The following is an 18,410-nucleotide window of genomic DNA, read 5'->3' as shown; positions in this document are numbered from 1 at the left end:
GAATAGCTGGCTTTTGGTCATTCTTCCTCACAAAAATCGGAATAAAAAGCGATCAAAAAATGTCACGTGCCCAAAAGTGTTTTCAATAAAAACGTCAACTCGTCCCGCAAAAAACAAGACCTCACATGACTCTGTGGACCAAAATATGGAAAAATTATAGCTCTCAAAATGTGGTAGTGCAAAAAATATTTTTTGCAATAAAAAGCGTCTTTCAGTGTGTGACGGCTGCCAATCATAAAAATCCGCTAAAAAACTCGCTATAAAAGTAAATCAAACCCCCCTTCATCACCCCCTTAGTTAGGGAAAAATAAAAAAAAATGTATTTATTTCCATTTTCCCATTAGGGCTAGGGTTAGGGCTAGGGTTAGGGCTAGGGCTAGGGTTAGGGCTAGGGTTAGGGCTAGGGTTAGGGCTAGGGCTAGGGTTAGGGCTAGGGTTAGGGCTAGGGCTAGGGTTAGGGCTAGGGTTAGGGCTAGGGTTAGGGCTAGGGTTAGGGCTAGGGTTAGGGCTAGGGTTAGGGTTGGGGCTACAGTTAGGGTTGGGGCTAAAGTTAGGGTTAGGGTTTAGATTACATTTACAGTTGGGAATAGGGTTGGGATTAGGGTTAGGGGTGTGTCAGGGTTAGAGGTGTGGTTAGGGTTACCGTTGGAATTAGGGTTAGGGGTGTGTTTAGATTAGGGTTTCAGTTATAATTGGGGGGTTTCCACTGTTTCGGCACATCAGGGGCTCTCCAAACACGACATGGCGTCCGATCTCAATTCCAGCCAATTCTGCGTTGAAAAAGTAAAACAGTGCTCCTTCCCTTCCGAGCTCTCCTGTGTGCCCAAACAGGGGTTTACCCCAACATATGGGGTATCAGCGTACTCAGGACAAATTGGACAACAACTTTTGTGGACCAATTTCTCCTGTTACCCTTGGGAAAATACAAAACTGGGGGCTAAAAAATAATTTTTGTGGGAAAACAAAAAGATTTTTTATTTTTACGGCTCTGCGTTATAAACTGTAGTGAAACACTTGGCGGTTCAAAGTTCTCACAACACATCTAGATAAGTTCATTGAGGGGTCTAGTTTCCAATATGGGGTCACTTGTGGGGGGTTTCTACTGTTTAGGTACATTAGGGGCTCTGCAAACGCAATGTGACGCCTGCAGACCAATCCATCTAAGTCTGCATTCCAAATGATGCTCCTTCCCTTCCGAGCCCTCCCATGCGCCCAAACGGTGGTTCCCCCCCACATATCGGGTATCAGCATACTCAGGACAAATTGGACAACAACATTTAGGGTCCAATTTCTCCTGCTAACCTTGGAAAAATACAAAACTGGGGGCTAAAATATAATTTTTGTGGAAAAAAAAATATTTTTTATTTGCATGGCTCTGCGTTATAAACTGTAGTGAAATACTTGGGGGTTCAAAGCTCTCACAACACATCAAGATGAGTTCCTTAGGGGGTCTACTTTCCAAAATGGTGTCACTTGTGGGGGGTTTCTACTGTTTAGGTACATTAGGGGCTCTGCAAACGCAATGTGACGCCTGCAGACCATTCCATCTAAGTCTGCATTCCAAATGGCGCTCCTTCCCTTCCGAGCCCTCCCATGCGCCCAAACGGTGGTTCCCCCCCACATATGGGGTATCAGCGTACTCAGGACAAATTGGACAACAACGTTTGGGGTCCAATTTCTCCTGTTACCCTAGGGAAAATACAAAACCGGGGGCTAAAAAATAATTTTTGTGGGAAAAAAATTTTGTTTTATTTTTATGGCTCTGCATTATAAACTTCTGTGAAGCCCTTGGTGGGTCAAAGTGCTCACCACACATCCAGATAAGTTCCTTAGGGGGTCTACTTTCCAAAATGGTGTCACTTGTGGGGGGTTTCAATGTTTAGGCACATCAGTGGCTCTCCAAACGCAACATGGTGTCCCATCTCAATTCCTGTCAATTTTGCATTGAAAAGTCAAACGGCGCTCCTTCCCTTCCGAGCTCTCCCATGCGCCCAAACAGTGGTTTACTGCCACATATGGGGTATCAGCGTACTCGGGACACATTGGACAACAACTTTTGAGGTCCAATTTCTTCTCTTACCCTTGGAAAAATAAAAAATTGGGGGCAAAAATATAATTTTTGTGAAAAAATATGATTTTTTATTTTTACGGTTCTGCATTATAAACTTCTGTGAAGCACTTGGTGGGTCAAAGTGCTCACCACACCTCTAGATAAGTTCCTTAGGGGGTCTACTTTCCAAAATGGTGTCACTTGTGGGGGGTTTCAATGTTTAGGCACATCAGTGGCTCTCCAAACGCAACATGGCGTCCCATCTCAATTTCTGTCAATTTTGCATTGAAAAGTCAAACTGCGCTCCTTCCCTTCCGAGCTCTCCCATGCGCCCAAACAGTGGTTTACTGCCACATATGGGGTATCAGCGTACTCAGGACAAATTGGACAACAACTTTTGAGGTCCAATTTCTTCTCTTACCCTTGGAAAAAAAAAAATTGGGGGCAAAAATATAATTTTTGTGAAAAAATATGATTTTTTATTTTTACGGTTCTGCATTATAAACTTCTGTGAAGCACTTGGTGGGTCAAAGTGCTCACCACACATCCAGATAAGTTCCTTAGGGGGTCTACTTTCCAAAATGGTGTCACTTGTGGGGGGTTTCAATGTTTAGGCACATCAGTGGCTCTCCAAACGCAACATGGCGTCCCATCTCAATTCCTGTCAATTTTGCATTGAAAAGTCAAATAGCGCTCCTTCCCTTCCGAGCTCTCCCATGCGCCCAAACAGTGGTTTACTGCCACATATGGGGTATCAGCGTACTCAGGACAAATTGGACAACAACTTTTTGGGTCCAATTTCTCCTGTTACCCTTGGTAAAATAAAACAAATTGGAGCTGAAGTAAATTTTTTGTGTAAAAAAGTTAAATGTTCATTTTTATTTAAACATTCCAAAAATTCCTATTAAACACCTAAAGGGTTAATAAACTTCTTGAATGTGGTTTTGAGCACCTTGAGGGGTGCAATTTTTAGAATGGTGTCACACTTGGGCATTTTCTATCATATAGACCCCTCAAAATGACTTCAAATGAGACGTGGTCCCTAAAAAAAAATGGTGTTGTAAAAATGAGAAATTGCTGGTCAACTTTTAACCCTTATAACTCCCTAACAAAAAAAAATTGGTTCCAAAATTATGCTGATGTAAAGGAGACATGTGGGAAATGTTACTTATTAAGTATTTTGTGTGACATATCTCTGTGATTTAATTGCATAAAAATTCAAAGTTTGAAAATTGTGAAATTTTCAAAATTTTCGCCAAATTTCCATTTTTTTCACAAATAAACGCAGGTACTATCAAAGAAATTTTACCACTATCATGAAGTACAATATGTCACGAGAAAACAATGTCAGAATCACCAGGATCCGTTGAAGCGTTTCGGAGTTATAACCTCATAAAGGGACAGTGGTCAGAATTGTAAAAATTGGCCTGGTCATTGACGTGCAAACCACCCTTGGGGGTAAAGGGGTTAAACTGGCAGTGTCTCTTTTTTATGCTTTTATATATTTTATTTTTACTATTTTTATTTCTTTATTTTATTAATTTTGCCCCTGATAAGATCTTAAAAGATCTTTGAGGAGGGGGACATTTAATACATTCTCTTTTTTATTGATTCCATTTTATTTGAGTCTTGTATATAAGCTCCATCTACAGGGGAATTTCAGCCTCCTGCCTGCATAACAAAAGCTGTTGAAATTTCATAGGACCCAGCAGTTCCAAATGGTTACATGTTCACTGGGTCCGGAAGAGGAAGCACAGTCAGTGCCACTGTTTCCTAACCTATATACACAGCTCTGATTCAGTGCTGTGTATACAGAGATGGAGAAGGTAAGCATGGTAATAAACCAGGTTTATCTTCTCTCTCTTTTGATAATGACTGAACAATTCTGGCAGAGAAAGAAGCAGATTCCTCTGATAAGATACTGTATATTACAAATTTGCTTATTTTTATGATTTATGAAATAGAAATTAAAACGACAGTTACCTTATAAATATAAAGGTCAAATGTTTTTTTAACCCCTGCTGTCATGGGTACTTTTTTGTGAAAGGCAAACAAATGAAAGAATTATTAAAACCTTAAGCTCCCATAAGGGATTATAAATCTCATTCCTATAAATTTGAGACTGGCAGGTCTTTGCCCTTAGAGGGAATCGCAGCTATAGATATAAATGTGCTGTGACATTGCTCATAGAATGTAAGTCCGCATGGACAGGGTCCTCTCCCCTCTGTACCAGTCTGTCACTGTAAACCTGCCTACTGTAATCGATATCTATAACCCTGTATGTAACCTCTTTCTCATGTACAGCACCATGGAATTAATGGTGCTATATAAATAAATAATAATAATAATAGTAATAATTGCTCAAATTCAGCAAGTTCTCGATTCCTTTGCTGCAAATAGTGTTCTGCACTAAACTGAAATATCCATTGAGCCACAGGCAAGAGCTGCTCTGTCTATAAGAAACAGGCTAAATGTGAAGGTGACATGTCATAAGCCAAAGCAATTAATATTGTAATGTTGATGTCAACAAACTTCTATTTTAACCCAAAATCTGTATTTTTGTTTAACCCCTTGCAGCTATGTGTTGTGATGTCAAGGCTATTGATAACCACTTTGACATAATCACACTGATGAAAAAACATATAAAGTCTTTGATTGTATCCATAGTAGTTTTTCCATGCAGCACGCCACAAGCTCTGTGTGTACTTGAAACAAATTTCCACTAAGTTTTGAGCAAATCCAGAGAGTAAAATATTGACAATGCACAGTCGTAGTCAGAGTCATAGTTAGGATTTTGGTTCAGGGGGGGCAAAACTTCTGAGTGGGCCCCTAAACAGATAACCTTGATTACAACTGGGTGACGCACCATAATAGTGGAGGAGAACCTCAGCAGATGACTGCGCTGTTCCTGAAAATAATCTCTATATAAACACCAATATTGATATTACCGCCATATGGTCAGTGGTAGATACCAGTCCTACAGAACGCTTATGAGATTACTGCACAGTTATAGATCGTGACTTACAGCTGACGTTCTTTCTGATGGAATCGTTCACTTTTCCAGTCATCTCCATCTGGCCCAGATCGACATGACAACTTCTCCAGCCAGGACTCAGCTGCAGAGATTACAACAAAAACACATTTCACTTCTCATATTTTCAGCATCATCACCATATATTCCCAACCTGCAAAAATTCCTTATCCTGCTGATACCCCATTGCTGAGCCTCTGCTGCCATATGTGTCCCTATTACTGCACCTGCTCTGTGGAACAGTGTGCCTCTAGATAGTAAAACAAACCTCTAGAATATAGTAATGCCATGTACAAGTGCCCTAGAAAAACGTTCCAGCATTTTGCCCCCTAGAAACCTAGAAAATAATAATGCCCTGTGTGCCCCTTTGCACCACCAATGATACGGACATCTTACTCCTGGATTCTACTTAGAACTGTCCTTGGGGACTCTCTGCTCATACCTTCTCTTCCTTACCACTCCTCCCATTTAAGTGAGGTTTTGAAAAAGACCTTGCCAGGTCGAAACGTTACCGTGTTACCGTGTTGTCCGCAATCACTTGTTTTTCTCTCTAAAAATTATTTGGTGGTGCCTGTGCACTTGAATAAAAACAAAAAAAACTTTCTACGTTGAAACCAAGACTTGAGTGCAGCTGTTTTTTGTATATGCCCCTTTGATAGTCACAGTAACCTGAGTTCCCCTATAACAATAAGTGCCCACTTTACATTTAATGATGTCTTGAGTCTCCCCCTGTACAGTTCCCCTATACACAGTTATGACCCCTCCATGTATATTACCAACCTCACAGTATACTGACCGCTTAGTAGCCCCCAAACTGTTTGATGGCTCCAACACTGTATGATGGCCCCATCACTGTAATCTCCACACTTTATGATGACCCCCAAGATAGCCTCCATATAGTACACTGCACCAGCTACTTCTCAATATAGTGCACTTCCAACAGGCAAACTCTACATAGTATAATGCACCCCCCATAGGCAGACTCTATATAGTATTATGCACTCCCAATAAGTAGACTTTATATTGTATAATGCACTTCCCATAGGTAGGTGTTGTGAATTCTGTGGCCAAGCTCCCTCCTGTGGTCGTGAGTGGTACTTCGGCTGGTTCTGTCTATGAGCTTCCTTTGGTGGATGAGAGTGGTACTGCGGCTTCTGAGTTTCCTTCCTCAGGTGATGAGGTTAAGTCGTTAGGTGCTGCTCTATTTAACTCCACCTAGTGCTTTGATCCTGGCCTCCAGTCAATGTTCTAGTATTGGTCTTGCTTCCTCCTGGATCGTTCCTGTGGGCAGTCTATCCTGCATAAGCTAAGTTTTGCTTGTGTTATTTTTGTTTGCTATTTTTTCTGTCCAGCTTGCTATATTGGTTTTTCTTGCTTGCTGGAAGCTCTGGGAGGCAGAGGGAGCACCTCCGTACCGTTAGTCGGTGCAGAGGGTCTTTTTGCCCCCTCTGCGTGGTTGTTTTTAGGGTTTTGTGTTGACCGCAAAGCAATCTTTCCTATCTTCGGTCTGTTCAGTAAGTTGGGCCTCACTTTGCTAAATCTATTTAATCTCTGCGTTTGTATTTTCATCTCAACTCACAGTCATTATATGTGGGGCGCTGCCTTTTCCTTTGGGGTATTTCTCTGAGGCAAGGTAGGCTTATTTTTCTTTCTTAGCGCTAGCTAGTTTCTCAGGTTGTGCTCGAGGCGCATAGGACTGGTCAGGAGCGCTCCACGGCTACCTTTAGTGTGGTTGGATAGGATTAGGGATTGCGGTCAGCAGAGTTCCCACGTCTCAGAGCTCGTCCTATGTTTTTGGTAATTGTCAGGTCACTTTGTGTGCTCTGAACTTCAAGGTCCATTGTGGTTCTGAATCACCTGTTCATTACAGGTAGGCTCTATATAGTATAATGCATTTCCCGTAGGCAGACTATATATAGTATAATGTACCTCCATAGGCAGACTCTATATAGTATAATGCACTACCCACAGGCAGACTCTATATATTATAATGCACTCCCCACAGGCAGACTCTATATATTATAATGCATTCCCCATAGGCAGACTCTATATAGTATAATGCACTACCCACAGACAGACTCTATATAGCATAATGCATTCTACCTAGGCATACTCTATTTAGTATAATGCATTCACCATAGGCCTCCATATAATATAATGAACTCCTCATAGGACTCTATAGTATAATGCATTCTCCATGGGCATACTCTATTTACTCAATTTAGTATAATGAACTAATACAGTTCAGTATGTATATATACTGTATATATATGTATTTAATTTTTCGTGAAAACTTTACCCAATGTATTACTATGTAATACATAATTGTACATTTTGATTCCTCGACCTTATATTTATCTATGACAGTGAAAAACTTAAATTGTTATTTCCTGGCCAATGCGTCCAGCTATCCTAAATCTGTCCTCTGTGCTGTTTACCTGACGGAGCCTAATATCGTCTGAAAATATTTAAATTTTATTCTGTATACTCTCAACAAGATCATTATTAAGTATATTAAAAAGAAGAGGGCCCAATACTGAAACTCTGTTATACTGAACTATTAGCTACTACCCAATCTGAGGATATTTCATTAATATTCATCCTCTAAAACTAATTCTCTGTTTCCTTTCACTGGACCAATCACATATAGACAAATTTTAACCCTAGTCCCATCATTTATATTTTATTTACCAAAATTTTCTTGGTGAAAATGCCAAAAATTAATTGTTGGTGTTGGTCATAAGAATAGTATATTTACAAGAGTATTTTGTGTATATACCATAAATGCTTGAAATAACTCTTCAGGATTAATGTAATTTTAAATGATTCTCCATTATTTGCACAAGGCTTGTTCTTTTTTTCCTTGTAGTCCATAGGAATGACAAAAGATGGACAAGATATAATGAGCCATTCATATGAGTTCCTCAAGCCTGTGTGGAATTTTTGGGTTGGATGTATTTTTATAGTGTTTCAAAAATCTGTAATCAAACAAAAAAAAATCTTCAATTGTATGTACTGTAAAGTATTTTAAGTGCATTGAAAATCTGGATCTTTTTTAGTCAAGTGTTTTTAATGTTGGATTTTCACCTGAAATCCTCTCGGAAATGCCATTGTCCTTGTACTAATTACACACTGTACAGTGAATATTCATCTATTTAAATGTCACTGATACAAAAAAGTTATAGACACTTCTGCATTGTGTCAGTTATTTAGATCAAATGTATTGTAGCATAATTTTCACAAAGTATTTTCACCTCAGTGCAAAATAATTTCTATAATATGGAGCTGTACCTAAAGCCCTGGAACCACAATTTGTGGACTAATAAAAACAATTCTGTCATCCTTAGATGGGATCATCGAATTGAAAGAGATGGCATTGTTAAGTCATACGTTCTGACTATCAATGAAAGAAAAATAAGTATTTCCTTTGCTGTCTTCAAGGAGATGACACCTTCCTTTTAAGTAGCATCCATCTTATAATCATGCTCTAATGCCCCTATCCCTGCTGTGTGTGCTTCCGAATATCCTGGGCTATATTTCCTTTGAATATCATTAACAAAGCATACACTTTTCTATTTTGAAAGAATTGAAACATAAATGGGACCGTGTTGGAATGCTGAGCTACATTTACTAGATTTGCCAAGAATCATTAAGGCAGCAGATAGGTGTTGGTGAGGGGTTAAATATGCTGAACTTAAATGTATTTGTTTCCACTACAAAATTTCATGTTACAGCGTAGAACTGGAATCAGGATTTAAGAGCATAAAATGGCTGATTCTACGTCCATTAAAATAATCCGAAGCTCCTCATTTCAAGTGACATGATGGCCAGAGTAGAGACGTGGAGCATTTACATACTGTATATTACTACCGTCCTTCTCAGCTGGGAGCCATTTATGCAGGACATACTTGTCATATTGCTTCATTGACTTCGTTTATCCCTGCAGGTTAAAGAAGAAAGAAGAAAGCAGTCTGTTGCCCGGTCTGTCCAAAAGAAGTGACCCGAAATGAACACCAACGATTCAAATGCTCCAGAAGGGGGTCTTAATGTCACATTGACCATACGTTTATTAATGCATGGAAAGGTAAGATCAAAACATGGCACTCCTAAGAATAGGACTTTTTATCAAACATTCTGATTCATTTCCAATGTAAATGCATTTACCTGTCCGGCTTTTATAAGTTCTAAATAGTTAGACTTAGTCCACTTGATGGATTATGTCTGCTTTGTATTCATGGCCATACATTACTGTTTCGTTTTTTCTTTACTATTTCTGTTAGCCTTTTATGTTCTACCTCTGTTTAGCTGCCGTAGCTATCTATTGAGATATATGTTGGGTCAATAGAATCAACAGAATTAAGCTTTCTAGAATAATAAAAATTACCAGAGCTGGGCAAAACATTTTGAAGACCACTGGAACTAAAGCGGTGGTCCGAAACACAAATTAATTTTTATTCTAAATGCCAGTCTATTTAATGCCATAATCTAATTTATTTTGTAATAAACGTTAATTAAAAATTCTCTACAGTTCCCTCACTACACTATCTGCTTTATATTTTTACTATTTCCTTTTTTGATGGTGCTTTTGTTTGAGGATCCCTGCGGTACTGAAGCGAAGCATCCTCAGGACGCAGAGGTTGCAGTCACTGCCACAGCTTCCTCCCCCTCCCTGAAATGAAGAGTGGTGCCCGTTACAGGGGCTGGGCTAGTCCCTGCTCTACTAAGTATTTGTCGGTTGTCAATTCCAATGGAGGCTCAGTATATGTCCATCACTGTGCGATGTGCACAATGACCATGTGCTTTCTTGACGGCTCTTCTCAGGAGTGTAATAAGGGAATGGTAGGAAATGTTTAAAGTATAATAGATTGTTGGTTGTTGTTTAATCTGTATTTGTAGTTTTCAGTTAATGATATGCTCGTGATTCTTGGCAGCCTGTGGGGGGTCTTCATGTGGTGCTCTGCTTACATATTCATATATATGGCTTATGACAGGTCTGGTCCCTCAGTGACCTGCCCCTTATGCAGGCGCCAGCGCTGTACTATGATTAGATCTATAATTTCCATATATTCTTTTTATTTAGTGATATAAATTTCTTCAGAAAAAAAATTCTTTCTCAAAATGGTGCAGGCCTTGCCTGCGCAGTAACATAATTTGGAACGCTATAGATGCTACTGCCCAGGTGCTACTGCCGGTGCCATTTTACTAGAGGAAATTTGTCTCCACCAAGATGGCGCTGGCACACCAACTATGAGGCAGTACCACACCCAGTTTAAACCCTCAGCAGTTATAAGTGTACTTACTGGATTGTGTTGTCTCCTGTTAAGCCAAGCTTCTTGACCAGCTTGTTGAATCTGTTGCTGAACCTGAACTGACCGTTAACCCGTTGTTTGCCTGACTTTTCTACTTTAAGATCAGGGTACCTCTAGAATTGTATAAAGTCTGACTGTAAAAGCCTTATTAAGAGCTGCTTCTAGGTTTCCACAAACAGTTTGCCCTTACAAAGTCCAGATTTGTCAATTTTATACCTTCTGTGTAGGATAAGCCATCAAAATAGATTGGTGGGGATCTGACTCAGCTATGTGAATGCATCGCAGAGCTTGACTGAGAGCTGGCTAACCATTGGCTAACAGGAGCACACATGGTACCTGCGCCATTGATATTTTAGCAGCAGTGCAAAGTAGTGCAGCGTGTTTGCCATAGCAGATTCCTCTGCTAGGAAAGTAATGTCAGATGCTTGTTAGATTGAGTAATATATTAGAATGTTAGCTCTCAAGTCCAATAAAAAATCAGACATACAGTAGGTGCAACATATGGAATCTAAATTATATTTGTGCATTCAGTTGCTTTCCAAATGTAAAAACCTGAATAATAATGTGTTCTGGGCTTATCTGGTGCTGAATATGCTGCATTACAAATACTACATCAGTTCTTTTTTTATTCTAAGCTATAAAACACTGAAAGAGAACATTTACCCTATATACATTTCAACAAAAAGTGTCAGAACAGTCTGAAACATTTACATTAAAAATGTGATTGGTAGCATTTTTATGAATTCTTTGTTAAACATCGTGTCTGTAGGCCTCATGCAGGGGCTGTATATGACACTATTACACAATGCTTCTAGGGGACAATGGCTCCACAATATTGCATTCTTTGTAGCTTTCTTTTATTCAAAATCATTTGAAATACAACAGAAAAAAGCAAGTCCATTCCCAGAAATTTTGAAGGTAATATACTTATTTATCTGTGACATTTTTAAACCGCCTTCAGCCATTTATGATGTATACCAATGAATATACACTTATATATAGTGCTAGGGTCAGCACCACCATTATCCTGCATATGTATTTCCTGTGATGATATGCAATCACCACTGATTATCTCAAATTTCATTAACTCATGGGGAAATCAGATTAGACATATAATTCCAGAGGGACGGTAACAATCATATATTAGAGAGTGGGGTTATTTTGCTATTTTGGGTTACTATTCTTGGTAATCTCTTGTATTATTACTCACAAATGAAAGCTAATAACCTTTACATTATGGAGATCAGGGCCGGACTGGGACTAAAATTCAGCCCTGGCACTTGAAGTTACACGGGCCCACTTGTCACATGGTGACTGTATAATATCTTTGTACACTTGTGATGGGAGTGTAACATGACTATATAACATATAATTACTGCTGTATCCAGCATTACAGCTCAGTCCTATTTATTGCTTTTAGTTGCAGTACCAAGAAAAGCCGCTACTTTACCTACATAACTGGATCTCGTAGATAATGAAGAGATGAGACGACCAAAGGCTATGGAACCTCATTCTGATGCTCCATAAACGTTGCCTACAGCCACTTTTGGTTCCGCTGCGCAGCACGAGACCCGGTGACTCTGAAGAGCGGTGACATCAGTAATGTCACTGTTCTTCAGATATTCTGTGTCTTGCGCTGAGCTCGGTGACTGTGAAGAGCGGAATTGTTACTACCGTCACCGCTCTTCAGAGTTGCTGGGTCTCTCCAGGTCTGGGCTAGTAGTGGGGGTGTCTGATAGACACCTCTCCATTACTTACACCAGGGATTGATAGCAGCTGACATTACGCAGCTAACATGAACCCTAAAAATCATTACACATACCAGAATTAAATGCTCTGGCGGCTGAGAAAAGCAGTAGCGTTAGCACAATTCCCAGTCGCCGGGTGCTAACTGGAACTGTCATCATTCTTGCCTGGTCTCCCTGCAAAGCATTTTGGTTGTATTTACATGCGCTGATCTCAGGCCGCTAAACGAGTGTGATGGACAATACTGAAGTCGTTTGCTTGTTTCCCGGTCTCTTTACACCAACAGTACCATGTTGTCAGCAGCACAACTACAGTTTACACCGGCAATGTGCTGCTGAGAACAAGGATTTCTGTTCCCACATAAACAATCCAATCACTCGATGAATAGGCAGCATTTTGCTTGTTTAGTATAATACACACCATAGTCCTCCATATATTTTAATGTGCACCTCAGTCCTCCATATAGTATAATGTGCACCTCAGTCGTCCATATACTATAATACACTCCTCAGTCCTCCATACAGTATATTACATTCCTCATAGTGCTCCATATAGTATATTGCCCCACCATTGTCATCCATGTAGTACAATTCACTTCCCTGTTGTGAATTCTGTTGTCGAACTCCCTCCTGTGGTCGTGAATGGTACTTCGGTGAGTTCTGTCCATGGACTCCCTCTGGTGGCTGTGAGTGAAGCTGCTGCTTCTGAGGTTCCTTACACAGGTGACGTGGTTTATCCTTTGGTTGGCTGCTCTATTTAACTCCACTCAGATCGTTACTCCATGCCAGCTGTCAATGTTCCTGCATTGGTTCAGTTCGCTCTTGGATCTTTCTGGTGACCTGTCTTCTCCAGCAGAAACTAAGTTCCTGATAGTTATTATTTGTTCATTGTTTCCTTGTCCAGCTGGTTATCATGATTTTGTCTTGCTAGCTGGAAGCTCTGGGATGCAGAGTGGCATCTCCGCACCGTTAGTCGGTGCGGAGGTCTTTTTGCACACTCTGCGTGGTCTTTTGTAGTTTTTTGTGCTGACCGCAAAGATACCTTTCCTATCCTCTGTCTGTTTAGTAAGTCTGGCCTCCCTTTGCTGAAACCTGTTTCATTTCTGCGTTTGTGACTTTCATCTTTACTCACAGTCAATATATGTGGGGGGCTGCCTTTTCCTTTGGGGAATTTCTCTGAGGCAAGGTAGGCTTTATTTTCTATCTCTAGGGCTAGCTAGCTCTTAGGCTGTGCAGAGGCGTCTAGGGAGAGTCAGGAACGCTCCACGGCTATTTCTAGTGTGTGTGATAGGATTAGGGCCTGCGGTCAGCAGAGCTCCCACATCCCAGAGCTTGTCCTGTGTGAGTTTAACTATCAGGTCGTACCGGGTGCTCCTAACCACCAGGTCATAACACTTCCCATAGTATAATGCACCCCATAGTTCTTCATATAGTATAATGTATTCCCCATAGTCCTCGATACAGTATAATGCAGCCCACATATAGTATAATGATGCAACCCCAGAGTATAAAGTAAGCCCCAGAGAATATAATGCAGCCTCCTCATATATGAAAACACAAAAAAGCACAGTAAAACCAAAAACACACTGTTGCAAAAAAATCACAGTGGACAGCAAGTGCTAGTAAAAAGATGGAAAAAAACAGGGTATTTGGTTGATACGTTTTTTGCAAAAAATGTATATTAAGCCGCTCTACCAAACGTCAAGGTATACCCATATCAGAGCAGTCCTAACTAATGTATGTAATCCCTATCTTATGTATTTAAAACCTGGTCATATGTACAATACCTGTATGAGCAGGATTCAGGAAAGGAATGTCCATGTGGACACGCTGGACAGAATGGCTCCTGTGCGCACAGCTCAAAAAAAGAGGGGTGGAGGCCTCCCCAGTCTTGTGGACACAAGAAAACAATTATGTGAAACCAGAACACATGAGCTGCGCGCACAGTGAACATGTCTCTACGGGCTTGTTCACTGTGCGCGCAGCTCATGTGTTCTGGTTTCACAGCCTCCTCATATAGTATAATGCAGCCCCTGCATATATAATGTATGGTAGCCCCCTCAAAGAGCATAATGCAGCCCCCCATAGAATATAATGTAGCCCCCAGAGAATACAACCCCCCATAGAATGTAATACAGCCCCCCATAGAATGTAATACAGCCCCCCCATAAAATGTAATACAGCACAGCCCCCATAGACTGTAATACAGCCCCAAGCAAGACTAGAAGATTTACCAATGAATCCAAAAGTGTTTAAACAGCAAGGTAAAATTGTTGAAAAATTATTTGAAACATAACTTTTAATTTAAATAGTAAAATCCTGGGGCTCATAGCTCCACCAGCATACATAGATAAATAACAAATAACACGACATAATTCACATACTAGCAGACACCTATTCAGAGTGCTGGAAACAATAAGGCGTAATAGAAGAAAAGCCATAACAGAAAAAAATCTCAGAAATTGCACCCTACCAGTGCTACCATTAGGCCCAATCAATTGTCACATCACTGTCCAAATGTACTCAGACAGAAGAGTGACCAATTGCCTGTATACTTGTTGCCTAGGTAATCAATAAAATAAAGGAACAATCTCACCTATTTATGTTCCTTCCTTCGCTGCCAGGGTTAACAGGGTCCATGAATGTCCGAAATCCTAGGGGGGGCTCTAGAGTCCACACAATGCCCCTGTGTTTGGGTTCATACAGGATCCTGACCTATATGTTCCTTCCTTCGCTGCCAGGGTTAACAGGGTCCATGAATGTCCGAAATCCTAGGGGTGGCTCTAGAGTCCACACAATGCCCCTGTGTTTGGGTTCATACAGGATCCTGACCTACTCATCCCCACGTTATATCTCCCAACGCGTTTCTCTCGGCTCGATCATCAGGGGAGAAGCCGTTCAATGCAAAGCGGGGAATGTATGTGCGATATTCATCACACACGATAGAAAAGGGACGAACTCACCGCACATGTTCCTTGGCTTTAAATAGAACGCCGTATGAAGAAGAGGTCATCATATCCGGTGCGTCTTGCAGTGACACGCAGAGCTGGAGCGCAACTATTGCTTCCGGTTCCAAGTGTAAACCGAAGCCACGTGAGTGCTATATACAGTACACGTCACATCCGGTGTGGGCTTATGTGGAACGCATATTAGGTGCGTCCCATGGTCACATACGGCGATGTAGCGCAACTGTTAGTTCCGGCTGCAAATGTAAACAAAAGCCGCATGGTTGCTATGTGTACATCACATCTGGTATATGCTTATATGGAACGCACAGTGAGACGCACATGTAATCTCCGGCCGAGGGGGTGAGTAGGCACTGGGGGGGGAGTCGGCGCTGGCGAGCGGCCCACTACTGCCACCGGCCCTTCTGGCATTTGCTAGAAGTGCCCGATGGCCAGTCCGGCCCTGATGGAGATACATTTGTTCTTGCAACATAAAACAACATATTTCACTTATTTGGAGAGTACTTCCAAGATGGTGCCTTTGGAAGTTTTTTCTTTGTTACAGCATACTAGACTATGCAATTTTTAAAAGGTTCTTCCACTGGAGAATATTTTTACCTTCTTACACAGTGCCCGCTCTTGTTATGTCCAGCACCGTCCCTTACATATCAGATTATATAGAGCCCTGTCTTTATTACATACCGTCCTGTCTTGTTAGCTGTGTAATGCAATGACAGCTGATGAAGCACGGGGGAAAGCTTAATTTCTAATGAAGGAGCTGATGGACTGGTTGTCAGGTCAGGTCACCGACTGCTTCACCAGCAGTCATTTTATCTGACAAGAGAGGGGACTGTGTAATAAAAGAGGGCTCTGTGAATAGCAAAAATAACAAGAATACACTATGTACAGTAAGAGACAGCACTGTATACACCAACAGAGGAAGCTTTATAATAAGGTACGGCACCATATACAACTGCTTCTCACAAAATTAGAATATTATCAAAAAGTTAATTTATTTCAGTTCTTCAATACAAAAAGTGAAACTCATGTATTATATAGAGTCACTACAAACAGAGTGATCTATTTCAAGTGTTTATTTCTGTTTATGTTGATTATTATGACTTACAGCCAGTGAAAACCCCAAAGTCATTATCTCAGTAAATTAGAATATTTTATAACACCAGCTTGAAAAATGATTTTAGAATCCAAAATGTTGGCTTACTGAAATATATGGTCAGTAAATGCACTCAGTACTTGGTCAGGGATCCTTTTGCATCAATTAATGCATCAATGCGGCGTGGCATGGAGGTGATCAGCCTGTGGCAATGCTGAGGTGTTATGGAAGCACAGGTTGCTTTGATTACAGCCTTCAGCTTGTCTGCATTGTTGGGTCTGGTGTCTCTCATCTTCCTCTTGACAATACCCCATAGATTCTCTATGAGATTAAGGTCAGACGAGTTTGCTGGCCAATCAAATGCAGTGATACTGTTGTTTTTAACCCCTTCATGACCCAGCCTATTTTGACCTTAAAGACCTTGCCGTTTTTTGCAATTCTGACCAGTGTCCCTATATGAGGTAATAACTCAGGAACGCTTCAATGGATCCTAGCGGTTCTGAGATTGTTTTTTCATGACATCTTGGGCTTCATGTTAGTGGTAAATTTAGGTCAATAAATTCTGCGTTTATTTGTGATAAAAACGGAAATTTAGCGAAAATTTTGAAAATTTCGCAATTTTCACATTTTGAATTTTTATTCTGTTAAACCAGAGAGTTATGTGACACAAAATAGTTAATAAATAACATTTCCCACACGTCTACTTTACATCAGCACAATTTTGGAAACAAAATTTTTTTTTGCTAGGAAGTTATAAGGGTTAAAATTTGACCAGAAATTTCTCATTTTTACAACGAAATTTACAAAACCATTTTTTTTAGGGACCACCTCACATTTGAAGTCAGTTTGAGGGGTCTATATGGCTGAAAATGCCCAAAAGTGACACCATTCTAAAAACTGCACCCCTCAAGGTGCACAAAACCAGATTCAAGAAGTTTATTAACCCTTCGGGTGCTTCACAGCAGCAGAAGCAACATGGAAGGAAAAAATGAACATTTAACTTTTTAGTCACAAAAATGATCTTTCAGCAACAATTTCTTTATTTTCCCAATGGTAAAAGGAGAAACTGAACCACGAAAGTTGTTGTCCAATTTGTCCTGAGTACGCTGATACCTCATATGTGGGGGTAAACCACTGTTTGGGCCCACGACAGGGCTTGGAAGGGAAGTAGCGCCATTTGACTTTTTGAATGAAAAATTGGCTGCACTCTTTAGCGGACACCATGTCACATTTGGAGAGCCCCCGTGTGCCTAAAAATTGGAGCCCCAAGGAACTTATCTAGATGCATAGTGAGCACTTTAAACCCCCAGGTGCTTCACAAATTGATCCGTAAAAATGAAAAAGTACTTTTTTTTCACAAAAAATTCTTTTAGCCTCAATTTTTTCATTTTCACATGGGCAACAGGATAAAATGGATCCTAAAATTTGTTGGCCAATTTCTCCTGAGTACACCAATACCTCACATGTGGGGGTAAACCACTGTTTGGGCACATGGTAAGGCTCGGAAGGGAAGGAGCGCCATTTGACTTTTTGAATGAAAAATTATCTCCATCGTTAGCGGACACCATGTCGCGTTTGGAGAGACCCTGTGTGCCTAAACATTGGAGCTCCCCTACAAGTGACCCCATTTTGGAAACTAGACCCCCAAAGGAGCTTATCTAGATGCATAGTGAGCACTTTGAACCCCCAGGTGCTTCACAAATTGATCCGTAAAAATGAAAAAGTACTTTTTTTCCACAAAAAAATTATTTTGGCTTCAATTTTTTTAATTTTTACATGGGCAGCAAGATAAAATGGATCCTAAAATTTGTTGGGCAATTTCTCCTGAGTATAGCGATACCTCACATGTGGGGGTGAACCACTGTTTGGGCGCACGGCATGGCTCGAAAGGGAAGCAGCGCCATTTGACTTTTTGAGTGAAAAATTAGCTCCAAATGTTAGCGGACACCATGCCACGCTTAGAGAGCTCCTGTGGGCCTAAACATTGGAGCTCCCCCACAAGTGACCCCATTTTGGAAACTAGACCCCGTAAGGAACTTATCTAGATGCATAGTGAGCATTTTGAACCCCCCGGTGCTTCACAAATTGATCCGTAATTATGAAAAAGTACTTTTTTTCCACAAAAAAATTATTTTGGCTTCAATTTTTTTAATTTTTACATGGGCAGCAAGATAAAATGGATCCTAAAATTTGTTGGGCAATTTCTCCTGAGTACA

General features: G+C 40.6%; 1 protein-coding gene across 7 annotated transcripts in view; it reads left to right on the top strand.

Moving 5' to 3' along the window:
* Window positions 1-18,410, top strand: part of LOC138642361 (poly(rC)-binding protein 3-like) — a 1,684,203-nt gene that overhangs the window by 1,534,548 nt on the left and 131,245 nt on the right. For all 7 annotated transcript variants that reach the window (XM_069730482.1, XM_069730484.1, XM_069730483.1 and 4 more), the window contains one exon: window positions 9,028-9,165. In XM_069730482.1, the coding sequence (XP_069586583.1) occupies window positions 9,088-9,165 (78 nt within the window). In that variant the 5' untranslated portion in view covers window positions 9,028-9,087. The remainder of the gene's footprint in view (window positions 1-9,027; window positions 9,166-18,410) is intronic.

The sequence above is a fragment of the Ranitomeya imitator genome, chromosome 6 (genome assembly GCF_032444005.1).
Source record: "Ranitomeya imitator isolate aRanImi1 chromosome 6, aRanImi1.pri, whole genome shotgun sequence".
Classification (NCBI taxonomy): Eukaryota; Metazoa; Chordata; class Amphibia; order Anura; family Dendrobatidae; genus Ranitomeya; species Ranitomeya imitator.
The sequence above is the reverse complement of the archived record's forward strand: the minus strand, read 5'-3'. Positions and strand labels throughout refer to the sequence as shown.